This window comes from Schistocerca serialis, chromosome 4, assembly GCF_023864345.2.
Source record: "Schistocerca serialis cubense isolate TAMUIC-IGC-003099 chromosome 4, iqSchSeri2.2, whole genome shotgun sequence".
Classification (NCBI taxonomy): Eukaryota; Metazoa; Arthropoda; class Insecta; order Orthoptera; family Acrididae; genus Schistocerca; species Schistocerca serialis.
The window spans coordinates 661,209,930-661,224,031 of record NC_064641.1 but is presented as its reverse complement, the minus strand read 5'-3'; the positions used below and the strand labels follow the sequence as shown (position 1 = coordinate 661,224,031).

At 38.6% G+C, this 14,102-nt stretch overlaps 1 protein-coding gene across 1 annotated transcript in view; it reads right to left on the bottom strand.

Annotated features, from left to right (window-relative positions):
- LOC126475528 (sialin-like) overlaps positions 1-14,102 on the bottom strand; it is a 125,108-nt gene that overhangs the window by 80,996 nt on the left and 30,010 nt on the right. The window contains exon 3 of the mRNA XM_050103463.1: positions 13,020-13,253. Within this exon, the coding sequence (XP_049959420.1) occupies positions 13,020-13,253 (234 nt within the window). The remainder of the gene's footprint in view (positions 1-13,019; positions 13,254-14,102) is intronic.

Here is a 14,102-nt window from a genome sequence, read left to right as displayed (position 1 = left end):
TGAAAAATGGAAAATGGTCAAAGAAAATTAGAAAAACTATGTAAAGCAAATTAGAAAAGAAAATAGAAGTGACTGAAGCCAAATTAAATGCGAACAGACCAAAGCAAACTCGATAGTAAAATCATATCAGGTTTGGCTAATTTGGAGTTAACTATTGCTGAAGTTGCAGTAAGACCGAAACATGAGCTGAAAAATCGGTGGCGGGAAGCAGAAGGTAACATCAGAGCTACAAAAGAAGAATCTGAACAGGTTGCTGAAAGAAAAAGCTCAAGCGTCAGCGATCAAGTAGATTCAAAGACATCTGAACAGCTTAAGCAGGTAGGGAGAAACAAAGTAGAAACTCTACTAGAATGTACCACGGCAGTGGAACAAGAAATAAATGTGATGATTCCACAAACACAAGAAGGTTGCATATTGTTGACGGTACCGCACGAAAAATACGATTGACGTTGTGAAAAGGCAAAATTCAGTTATCTGGAATTTAAAAATAGGATCTGTCCATTCTACGGATTTCATGCAGGGCCTATGAAAGAACATACTGGTACATTGGAGCGAAGTAAGTCAAATACAGGCAGCCTGTAGTCTCATGAAGAAAGACAACCAGCATTGGGCATAGAAAGCACAGGATCAATGTGAAATATTCAGGGAGTTTATCCACAAGTTTACTCGGAAAGTTTGATCACGTGAAATCCAGGAAAATGTAGCGAGAGGCTTTATCTGGAGCTTCAGTTATTATTTTTATTTTTTCTGCGGGGGGGGGGGGGGGGGGCAGTATATCAGCCTAGTGTCAGAGGATGCTTAACAAGTTAGTGAGCATGGATTTGTTTTTAAGCAATGAAGTAAAGATTTTGGACTATGTGCAAACTACGATGGACATGCATGATTTATAGTTGGTGATGATACAAGACCAAACAAGAAGAGGAATAACAGAAGATTGGAAGAGCACGATAACAGGAGATGGAATTATCAGCATATCTACGCAAATGCGAGACAACAGTCAGGACCAGGAGCTCTAAACATGCTGAGAAGATGAGGCAGTAACTGCTAGTTAGCAAGAAACCAACATTAGATACTACTGTGAAAATTGCTTGGCAAGTTTCAAGGAATCATATACAGCAATCAGCGCAGCAGGATGAGCATTAAAAATAAAAACACAAGTGACGTTACACGCAGTGATTAAGTGTGTCAAGCGAACTCTTAGTAACTTGGAAGATACACTGACAGGAGTGACGTCACAAGCGGCAATGTAGGGCGGGAGATAAGTTGAATAGAAGTTATCTGCTGCAGAAACACTTGTCAACCGGGGAAATGGGGAATCATTGAATACCAGTTGTTTAGAAAACCCCAGAGGTGGAAAAACAAGAGAGAGACATATAGGTAATAGGAAGAAAAAGATTTTTGGAAGGAATAGAATGTAATGATGGAAAGAGAAGAAACAAGAGAAGAAGAAAGAACTCACGTACTTAAGGAACTGTCTTCGTAACTGGTGGAAGTAGAATAACAATTGAAGAAGAGACAAAGAAAAGATAAGAGCTAAATTATATGGACCATTTCTTCCGATAACAGAGCGCATATTGGCAATGCAAACAGACTGAAAGACAGTGCAGAAGACAGAGGCTGAAGACAGAAGTAAATCATGAACAGCAGAAGTGCAGGAGAGGAGAAAGAGGAATCTGTAACAGAGAAGAGGAAAATAGTGTTGTAGAAGGTAGAAGGTGAGGTGATAGTAATATTGCTGTTGTTGTTGGTTGAAAGCAGAAATGTCAGTACGAAAAACGAAGAGGATGCAGTAGATAGTAAGTAGGCTGTGTGACTACACATAAATTTGAGGATGAAGAACGTGGAAGAGGAGGAGATAGTCTTGAGGTAGAGGAAGATAGCACTAAAGAGGAAGAAGAGAAGAAAGAAAATGAAGGGTCTGAAGAAAAGAAAGAAGACGAAGAGGAGGAGGTGCAATGAGAGCCGAGGGAAGCAAGCGATGAGAAACTGAAGAGATTAGCAACAGCAGAAAATTTAGTTAGCAAGTATATGCATCTGGAGAGGCAAGACATCACGCAAGTAGAGCAGTCTGAGTTAGTCAGTGACTGCAGCCGGATTTATTTCATAATGTGGAAAGGAGTGTTACTGACAAGATGGAAAAAGAAGAAGAAGAAGAAGAAGAAGAAGAAGAAGGTGAAGGTACTGAGAAAATGCTTCCCGTCAAGACAAAATACTAGTATTTCTAACGAAGCAACGATTTATGAAGGTACTTATTAAACAGGTGATACTAATATGTGAAAGAGGCCAATAAGTGGGTGCATTTACAGGAGATTTATTAACAAAGCAGGCTTAGAAGACATTATTTGCAATAGTATTTTCTTTGTTTATTCTATGTATGTTCGTGAAATGATTCAATATAACAAAGTCTATGTATGAAAGAGAGATGTGTTCAGACAGATTGGAGCTGGCACTGCTAATTTACAATCCACTACAGATGGTTGAATGTGCCAGACAGTACTTTTGTTGCCTAAAGGAGTGGTTTGTCCATTGTAAGAAAGTATCAAGTGCAGTGACAAGGTGTGAATGAATGAAAGACGTAGTGTCAGCCATGTACTTGTCACCAGCTGATGCTAACAGGCGAAGCGAGACAATGTCACACCTTGCTTATAAATGAACGAGGTATGAGTGGGGATATGAATTAAGAATAATTGAAGTTGTTTTAAATTGTCAAATATATAATACTAATCTAATTAATGACAGTAACTGCCAGAAACTTTCATAAAGCTATTTGAACTTTACGAAAGTTTCAGGGACAGATGTGACGGAGATTTCTGTCCAATGTAAATAATATGTTTCAGTTCAATAATATTTTGTTAATTGTTTGTGTCCTCAATTTTATGTCATTTCATGTTCTATAACTGAGTTTTATTAGTGCCAAGTGCAAAGTCTGTATATTTGCATGTATGACACCTTATTTGGAAATACATTACTTTTGTTGACGTTTGTGTAATATTCATGTAAATTTTGTGATTTGAACCTCTATGCCCAGAACGTTATAACTATCATCTATGTTTGCAGTGAAAGAGAAGACAGTCTAGAGCAACAAGAATGTGAGAGAGATGAAAGTACTCTAAGGTAGGAAGAGTAAGGAGGAAAGGAGAAGTTTCTTGAGACAAAGTCTGTAGTGTGATGCGTGGAGAAGAGGGAGCAGTGTAATGAGAAGAAGTTAAAGTGAAGTGGTTTTGGGGTAATTGCAGACGTAATGAAGGACTGTTTTGGAGACTGAGTAATGGCATCATGGTGGAACGTGTTGGTGAGCTTTTAGTTGAACATTACACATATATAAAAATTACTTGAAGTGAGTGGAGATGTTTCCAGAATGAAGAAAAGCCTATAGGAGGACTGAAGAAGAGACTGAGTTAATTTGATATTTCAAGAGAAGTAGAGGATATAACAACTGTTAGTTAGTGGATTACATGTTCCATGGACCATTTTGCACAATAGATCATAATGATGTGCAATGATTCATTATACATTCACATCACGAATTAATTCGTACATAGTTACGTTCTGACCATTCTAAGCTTTCTTTTTTTTCCAAAAGTAAGAAGATATACCAGTTAGTAATTCCTACCCACCATCTTTTCACACTACAGTAATAAAAATTCTTATACAGATCATAAGGTTTTGTCAAGGAGAAACTTTCGCAGTTTGTTATCAAATTTTACTTTTCTGTCTGTTAGACATTTTATATCACTGGATAAGTGATAAAAGATTTTTGGTGCAGCATTGTGCACCCCTCTTTGTGCTAAAGATAATCTTAATATGGAGTAATGACTGTCATTTTACTTTCTGATAATATAATTATGTAGCTTAGCGTCCCTTATGAATTGTAGTGGGTTATTTACAACAAACTTCATGAGGTTTAAATATATTGTGAAGCAATAGTCTGAATGCCCAACACGTTAAACCGATGCCTACAAGATGATCATGGGTGAGCACCAAATATTATTCTTACAGCACGATTTTGGGCAATGAAGACTTTTTTTCCTTAAAGATGAGTTATCCAAGAACATTATTACATAAACCATTACTGTATGAAATTATGCATGATATTTCTAGAATGAGATTTTCGCTTTACAGCGGAGTGTGTGGTGATATGAAACTTCCTGGGAGATTAAAACTATGTGCCAGACCGAGACTCAAATTCGAGACCTTTGCCTTTCGCAGACAGGTGATCTACCAACTGAGCTACCAAAGCATACAGTTTTAATCTTCCAGGGAGTTTCGCATTAGCACACACTCCATTTCAGTGTGAATATCTCATTCTGGAAACATCCCCCAGGCTGTGGCTAAGCCACGTCTCCGCAATATCTTTTCTTCCAGGAGTTCGCAGAAGAGCTTCTGTGAAGTTTGGAAGATAAGAGATGAGGTACTGGCAGAATGGAAGCTGTGAGGACGGGTTGTGAGTTTTATGTAAATCGTAAAATGCAGAGGACCTATTACGCTGCCCTGGGGCACACCTCTCAGTTGTGAGAGCACTTGTCCGTGAAAGGCAAAGGTACCGAGTTCGAGTCTTGGTTCGGCACACAGTTTTAACCTGCCAGGAAGTTTCATACACAAGATACGTAAGCTTACTGATTTGCCCCTCCCCAAAATTTGCAATGGCAAATGTGGCAGTGCTAAATTGTTTTAGGAGTTTCAAAGTGTGTTTCTTCTTCAGTTTAAATTCTAATGAATATGGACTGCTAAGAATTTAGAAATTTCGACCATATGTATTATTTCCTCACCTTGTGTTACACTTATCATTAATGTAATACCTCTAGACGTGCAGAACTAAATATGTTGTATCTTTTTTAAACTTGATGGTGAGACCATCAATCAAGTTTGCAGAAAACTAGTCAGTGACACTTTTAAGAACTTTGTTTACCATTTCTTCAGTTTCTGTACGTATGCTTGGATTGATTACAATACTAGTGTCATCTGCAAAAAGAACTAGTTCTACTTGTTGTATACTATATGGAAGAGCCTTTACATACATGAAGATTGAACCTTGGGGAACTCCTTATGTGCTTTCTCCACAGTCAGAATTATGTCCCTGAACTACATTACTTGAATTACTAGTTACAACTTTCTGAATTGTTTTAGTTAGATACGACATTATCCTTTAGTTAGCTACACCATCGATCCCATAAAACATCAATTTATCTATTAGAATACTGTGATTCACACAGTTGTGTGCCTTAGAGAGTTCGCAGAAAATACAAACTGGTGCAATTTTACTATTTAATGCTTGTAAAATCTGATGAGTGAACATATAAATTACATTCTCAGTAGAGCAACCCATTTGAAACTCAGATTGTGATTTGCTAAAAACACTGTTGTTGCCATGGAGAGATACTATTCTATAATACACCAGCTTCTCAAACATTTTGGAGAATGATGTCAACAGTGAAACACATTGGTGATTATTGACATTTCTTTTATCACCTTTCTTAAAGAGGAGTTTAACAATGGCATATTTCAGTCTCTCTGGAAAAATGCCTTTAATTAGTAATGCACTACACATTTAAAAACCAGATGAGCTTTCATTTTTGAGAGACTGTATAATTTTCCTATTTTCAGAAGGTGAGATTCGTGACATATTCATTAGATTAAATTCTATGAAAGTTACATATGCGACATACTGCTGTGATTTTGTTCTTGAACTGTTTGTTCCTATGCTTTCTACTATATTTAAGAGATGATTATTAAATGCATTTGCCACCCAATCATTTATAGCCCTTCCATTCAGTTTGGTACTGATGTTGTCTTTTTCTGTGGCTGGTATGCTTTCTGTCGTTTCACTACATTCCATATAGCTTTAAGTCTGCTGTTGGAAGCACTGATTTCGGCATTATGGGCATGTTCCTTGACTTTTTAAACACCTTTCTTAGTAATTTTGAATAGTTAAATGGTCAATGACAGCTAGATTATTTTCAAAGATTGGAATATCTAACTGGACAGTCATTCAAATCTGTTGAGCAGGAGAGGTAAGTGAACTGTGTTTTAAAAAGCGTGCGGCTATGCCTTATGAAAGGCATTTTCCGCCTGTGCAATGTAGACAAGTTACAGGAAACTAATGAAATGTGTTCATGAAAAGATGAATGTTATTTGGATTCCATGTGAGAGAATTCAGCTCAGCTTAGTTAACTCTGAGAGCATAGTAAGTGTTGTGTACACGTAAGGTAAGTGTCCAACATAAAGGTAGCATTAAGCTAAGACCTGCCACAGATACATGTATCTGAATGGATGTGCCCTGCTGGTACGCTGTAAAAGAGAATCGTCAGCAGTAATACATGAGTACAAAAACAATAATTTATTAAAAGCATATACCGTCAGCTGGGGTAACATTGGCACTTTGTTGGTATCACTGTCCCAGAGAAAAAAAATGTTTCTGTGCCATGCAGCTCATACACACATCAACATGTAATCTGTTCCTACTGCACTGTTACTGTAATTCACGTATCTGCTGCTGCAGCAGCACTTGTTATGTGACAGGTCTGCCAGTCGAGGTAGAATAGCAGTGTTCCAACTTTCATCTGTTTGTCATGGATTTCATTTTAAATTTTGGTGTAAAGACGAAACTTCTAATGCTTCGTTTTATTATGAAATAAACACAATATTTGGTAATGGGGTAAACTGTTTCACGTTTTAGGATAACTTTGGCCCAAATAATTTAGGCTGAAGCTTTGTTTATTTTGCCACCTACTGTCATTTACCTTAAAAGTTTTTTACTATTTTAAATTGAATTGTTTCCTATCAAGCTGACATATGTTCACTGTCCTACTAAATGATCTGTTGAAGGGTCTAAAAAAGGCCATTACCCATCACAAAATTTCTGGGTACAAAAAGTGTGAAAGTGTTTCACTAAACAGGCAGCAGGTGTTTCCCAATGAACAAAACTGAAGCGACATGGTAGGAGAGGCATTCTTAGAAGAACCAAAGAAAAAAGAGGTGTTTTTTAACATTCTCAGTTGACGCTAAGAAGGTGTATTACTGGGAGAATGTTTCGCAAAATACACGAAACGAAAAACTGGTCTAAAATGAACGTATTTTCTGTTGCAGCAGTAGACTGCTTAGCGTAATCAGTTTTATTAACATTCAAATTGCGTTGTGCTTTTGAAACGATTGATTTAATAAAAATAAAGCAAATAGTGTTTTCCTTGATCATTTTATCTCTATAAATTTTAGTTATGTAACTCAGCTTTTGGAAACAAACAATTCATTGAACTTAGGTATCAACTGGCTAAACATACGATCATTCTTATTTCACCGAACATTGGTGCAGTGCAGTTTTTTTAGGTTACTGTGAACAGATTTCAACATGTAGATCAAAGTTATCACAAGTAAAAGTAATATTTCCCCAATTTTTTTTGGAAAAAAATATTTCAGGCAGAAACAGTTTCGAAAATATGAGAATACCACATGAGATACAGATTCTTGAAAAAATGTTACATTGCAGTGTACCAGCATCCTATCCACTAATCAGAGCTTTACATGTCAAAGAAAATGAAAAGATGAGCCAATGTTGCCCCAGTTGACAGTACATACGAAAGTGAATACTCAGCTATTGCTTTGTGAGGTAGCATGTCACTGATGACCTTTTAACACGACTGCTAGATGTGCTATGTTACGACGACGTTGCCTCTCTTCGATCCAATAAGTTAACAATATATTTATTTCATTTACTGATAGTTTGAGGAAGCGAATAATTGTGGATTCGACTAAGAACAGTAGCTGCGTTCGGATCACAAATTGTACGGTTTATTACCGAACTCATTACTGATTTCAGACACTTTTAAATATTCTCGGTTTTAGCAACATTCCACATACTAACATATGACATGAATGATTTCACATTTAAACCTTAAAGTGAACATAACGCGGCAGGAATAATTATACCTAAAGCAAATTCGGAAGTACATCCGAACAATGCCGGTGCTCACTTCGTCTGAACACCACCTCCCGCCTGGCACTGACTTGAGCGGCGGGCTGAGCACTAGCGCCAAGCAACAACAATCACTACTGCTGACAGCATTTTCAGTCGGCAACGATTACTCTGCAATGCTGGACTCGGCTAATCCAACGGTAGTTGGATTAACACAGTGGTTCCCACACTTTCCGACACCATTACCCGTTAGTGAATTCAGATATTAACTAGTACCTCTACGCCCCCGCCCCCTCTCTTCATCACCAACAGAACTAAACTTTAAGTTGAAAATGAATTTTCTTTGAACACTTTTATTTTTAAAATGGTGAAAGATAAATGCTAGTTACTTTTTGCAGATGTTTTACTAAACAACTAACTTGAGTCAACGAAACAATTAATACTACTTATTTATAACAAGTCTTTTTCCATTTAGAATAATGAAGCAACTGTCAATGTACCAAGAGCACTGCCTGCAATTCCTTCTCAGAAAGCTAAGCTTACTATCCATACGGAGGATATACACTGACTGGACACCTTATTTCTCAACTATTGAAACTAGAATAATTCAGAATTCTTTGTGTCCGATCACTGCGACTAATAATAATAGTATACAATGTAGTCCGCGCCCATAGCTGAGTGGTCAGCAGGGCAGTCTGTCACGGCAAGGGGCCCAGGTTCTATTCCCGGCTGGGTCGGAAATGTTCTCCGCTCAGGGACTGGGTGTTGTGTTGTCCTCATTATCATTTCATCATCATCAGTGGAAGGCAACGGGAAACCACGACTGGAATCACTTCCCTAGACGCTCATGCGGTGGACCTCTCTGACGAGGCTTCCCCCATGACAAGACCTGCCGCAAGGCAGAACACAAAGTTTTTTTTCATACAGTGTATGTGTGTAGTGAGTGACTATGTGAGGAAGGCATTTATACATTAATTTGACAAGCTGTAACCTCCACTACATTTTGTGACACATTAATTCTATCGTTTGCAGGTAAACTGCTTATTAGCAACATAAGTAATCAGCACTTCAGGTTTACGAAGTAATTACAATAGTAATCATTTTAAAAAAATGCTTTTCTACATCGACATATATACTCCAATAGGCTCCCAAGTCATATGCCCCCCCGCCCCCCTCTGTTCCACTGTCTCAACACCTCAGTACGAGCTCTTACTTCCCTTATCTTTGAATCGTGATCATTGCGCGATTTGAAAGTTGGTGGTAGTAATATATGCTCTACGTTCTCGGTGAAGATCGGATTTCGAAATTTAGTCAGCAGCCCCTTCTGTTTAGCGCGCCGTCTATCTGCAAGTGTGTCCCACTTCAAATTTTCTATGAGATTTGTAACGCTCTCGCGATGGCTAAGTCACTAATCTTACCGCTCTTGCTTGGACCTTCTCAATCTCTTCAATCAGACCCAACTGGTAAAGGTCCCATACAGACGAACAATACTCCAAGACTGGACGAACTAACGTATTGTAAGATATTTCCTTTGTTGAAGGACTGCATCGCTTCAGGCTACCAATAAACCGCAATCTAGAGTTCACCTTACCCATTACTTGTTTAATCTGATCATTCCATTTAAGATCATTTCATGTAGTCACACCCAGATACTTGACGGACGTTACCGCTTCCAAAGACTGGGCATTTATTTTGTACTCGTACATTAATGGGGATTTACGCCTTGTTAAACGCAGTATGTTACGCTTACTAATATTGAGAGATAATTGCCAGTCATTACACCACGCATTTATTTTCTGCAAATCTTAATTGGTTTGTTCATTACTTTTGTGTGATACTACTTTTCTGTAGACTACAGCATCATCGGAAAACAGTCTAAGATCGCTGTCAATACCATCAACCAGATATCGTTTATGTAAATCGTAAAATGCAGAGGACCTATTACGCTGCCCTGGGCCACACCTGATGTTACGCTTGTTCCTGTTGAAGTCACCCCGTTCAGGACGACATACTGCTCCCTGTCTGTTAGAAAACTTTCTATCCAACCGCATATATAATCGGATAGACCGTAAGCGCACATCTTTTGTAGCAAGCGACCGTGCGGAACTGAGTCGAACTCCTTTCGAAAATCGAGAAATACGGCATCAGCCTGGGAGCCTGTATCTAGAGCCTGTTGTATATCATGCACAAAGAGGGCCAGCTGTGTCTCACATGACCGCTGTTTCCTAAAACCGTACTGGTTTCTGTAGATGAGTTTCTCAGGGTCTAGAAAAGTCATTTGTTTCGTGGCCTTCTTGTGAATACCCCTCAGGAAATTTCATTTTACTCCGCATTTGGTAATTACCCCAGGGTGGGAACCAAAGTAGCAAAGTATCTGCGGTGAAGCACATTAATAGCTTTACGACCCAAGTTCACAAAGAGTGACAAGTATATCGATACGGGAGGATGCAGGGTCGTCACAAACTCAATCAAACCTAACACAGTAGGGACATCTGTCTAATAGAATTCAGAGAGTACAAGTTCAGTCTCTCAGTAAGCAAACACCTTAACTACAACTTTTTGGGTAATGTTAAGATACTCGGCATACACTGTAGGCAACTGTAGAGAACTGCAGCATTGTCTGCTGATGTCTGCTGGGTGGATGCCGAGTCATGACTGTCCGACAACTGCTGGAACGGGAACTGAAATGTGCCGAGTGTCGGCGTACGGTAGCTTAATTTGTGTGCTCAGTATGCGAACGTCATCATGTGAACTATTTAGCGGAGACATCAAGTAGCATAGGGTTCCAGTAATCTCTGTGGTGGTAGACGTAAGTATTGACTTATGAATGGCCTATTTGAAAGACTTGTAGCGGAGGCACAAAATAGTTCCTCGTATGTGCTCCCTCCAGGATGCGACTGTCGATACTATATGTTAGGAACCACTCTGTTACTGTCTGACGACAGTGCTTTGTGCCACGTCTGGTGGACTCGCCGCTAACGTTCGTGTTTAAACTAACACATTTCGAATGAATCCCTTGCAGGGGTTTTCCCTCGAGAATGTACAACATTTCTTGCCGTTTGGATTATTTCTGGAACTTCAATTTTAGTGGACGTGATTTTCAGTGTCACCATCATCATCTTCCTTTCAACGAGTAGGCTATTGCTTGTTCCGAACTTACAAACAAATCATCCCTATCTTTTTATGATCTTCCCATTCAGCTTGTAGTCCAGGATTTTTGTGGAATTCCGTTACCTGGCAGTTCCTTGAGATGTTGTTCCCAGTCTTCATTCATGTTGAAATTATTTAAATCTTTTCTAATATTTTCATTTCCAATCATGTCCCTTCTTGTGCAGTCCTTCGTTTTCCTTAGGAATCTCATCTCTACTTTCTGAATTTTGTTTTATAGGTTTTTTTCTGGTAACTCAGCTGTCACTTTCATTGAATAACACAGGAACCGCCATCACTTTATACAGTTTCATATTATGGTCTCCTTTTGTACTCCATGGCCCAATGTTCTGCTAATTGTGCCGCAGACAGTTTAGAATTTATGTATTTTATTTTAAGTATGAGTCAAAACCAAAAGTTATAGCATTGCCTAAATAAGAGATTTGAGAGACTTATTCTAAAAGCGAATTATTCAAAACAATTTTTGATCTGACAGGATATTTTCCTCGGAATGCCATTATTTCCGTTCTATTACTAGAAATTTAGAGTTGTAGTTCTTCCATATTTCGTTCAACTGTATACTGATCTTTGGAGGTCATCTTCATTCTTTAGAATAATAACGATATCATGTGCAAACAAAAATGCATTCAGATTTTGCGCATTCTTTAGCTTAATGACTTTATTTACTGTACATTTCCATTTACAAAGAATGAAGTCAATGTAAATATTAAAATGGATAGGTGATAGTCCACACCCTTGTCTAAAAATTTGGCTAAGAATTATTTCTTCTAATCGATTCCTACCTGTGTTTATTGCAATGCTTGTATGTTTGTAAAGGCTTTTCATTACCTCTATTAGGTGACAAGGATATCCACATTCAGACATAATCTTCCATGAACTGTCACGGCTCACATGGTGAAAACAATTCTCAAGTTCGATTAAGTCTATATGGGTTTCTATATTAAACTCCCTCTCTTTTTCTATAATGTTTTTAATTACAAAGATATTTTCTGTGCACGAATGACCTGATCTAAAGCCAGTTTGTTCTTCTGAAGTAACAGCTTATGTGACGTTGTTCCTCATGCGGTTATTGATTATCTCTCAGTATAGTTTGTAGCCAGTGTTTAGGCGACTGATGATACAATAATTTGTACAGTCATTATGTTTCCTTTTCTTGAAAAAATAAAGAACTCCTGCTGTATACCAAGCGTATCGGATCTTGCAGTTCGTCCAATATTTATTTAGTAATTGTAAAAGGCTTTTATCTAGTTATAACCCTCCATTTTAATTAGTTCTGCATTTATTCCATGTATTCCAGTAGCTTTTCTATTTTTCATGACTCTCAAAGCCATTGTAGCTTTCAGTGCACTTAATAAAATCAAACCATCTTGCAGCCGTCTCTGGTCAGCAGCGGCGGAAGTACCCGGAAATCACATCGTCCATCATTCTGCTACCAGAAACTGTCGTCTACCTCAGGCAAGTCCATCGCAGACTTAACATTATTGTAAATCATTGTTCTGTATTTATGTTTTTGTTGTGTAGTACGAGCATATTAACGTGTGTAACCATACTGTCGTTCTCAAAAAGGTGAAGAGGGTGGTATAGATTAGGGTCGGGGATGTTCTGCTTATCAGTACATGTTGTTTTTGATTCAGTAGATGTGACGACGATACGAGCGGCGTTTTGTAGGTGTCAGAAAGGTAACACAGAGTACTAGGAGAGAGTCTGAGTAAAATAGAACGAAGAGATATTACGGAGTCAATAGCTATTTGCGATTATTTGATAAGACGGTAGCGAGAGCCAAGGTAATCCTAAAATACTTTTCTCCCAAGATACGTTTGTTAGTATTTTATTTAACTTATTTATTGTTGTATTATGGCTGTCCAAAGCACTTACCTGGATCACTATTATTCAAGCAATAGGCATTTATGAAGTAAAGGAAGAAGGAAAGAAGTGCAGATACCTGAGCCAGTCCCTGGAGGACCCTGTTCGTGAACAGTACGTAGTAGCCAGCCCACGCAGACAGCGGTGTCAGGGCTGTCAGGAGGGATGAGACGAGCATGCCGAACAACATGACGGCCTTACCACCGAGTCGATCGGCGAGTACGCCTCCCGGTATGTGGCCAACCGTAAAACCGTAGTAGAATCCTGCGAGGATCTCTCCTTGCATCTGCTTGTCCCACATAAATTCCCCATCCTGCAATGTGGATACAAGTTAAAAGTTTTTTTGTGAAATGTTCATTTCGTAATGTGTATTAAAACTCTACAGTTACAAGACCAAATATGAGACCCATCTAGTATAATGTGGTCGAGTCTAAGATACTGTAACGGATTAACTCAACTTACTGCCCATCGCAAAAAAATGTCGCCAGTATCTTGAGGAATGCAGAAGGAGTGTAATGAGCCGTCAGTTGTTTCTCCAACACAAAATAACCTATTATACTGAATTCTGCCAATTATGGAAACGAATAAGAGGTGTTACATCACATGCATCCTAACGAAATCATCAGACTTTACAAACGTGTGAATGGGTACATCCTCATCTTTGAACGATATCCTCTTTAGAGAACACAGCTTCATTGTAGCCTGGGATGAAAACGTAAGGACGAAAGCAATTTCGCATGATGTGTCACTGTCAAGTAATATAGTTCGATGAAACTTGGACCATATAAGGAAAGAACTGCTACAGTACAGAACAATACAGTACAGAAGGTAACTAAAAGAAATACGCAATGACACGAACATACTTGACACTTTTACTCAAAGAAAATCGGATGCACAAAATTACCGGCCACTTTCACTGACATCGATTTGTTGTAGAATCATGGAACATATTCTGTGTTCATACATAATGACCTTTCTAGACTCTGAGAAGCTCATCTGCAGAAACCAGCACGGTTCTGGGAAACAGTGGTCATGCGAGACACAGCTGGCCCTCTTTGTGCATGATATACAACAGGCTCTAGATACCGACTCCAGGGTGATGCCATATTTCTCGACTTGCGGAAGGCGTTCGACTCAGTTCCGCACTGTCGCTTGCTGCAAA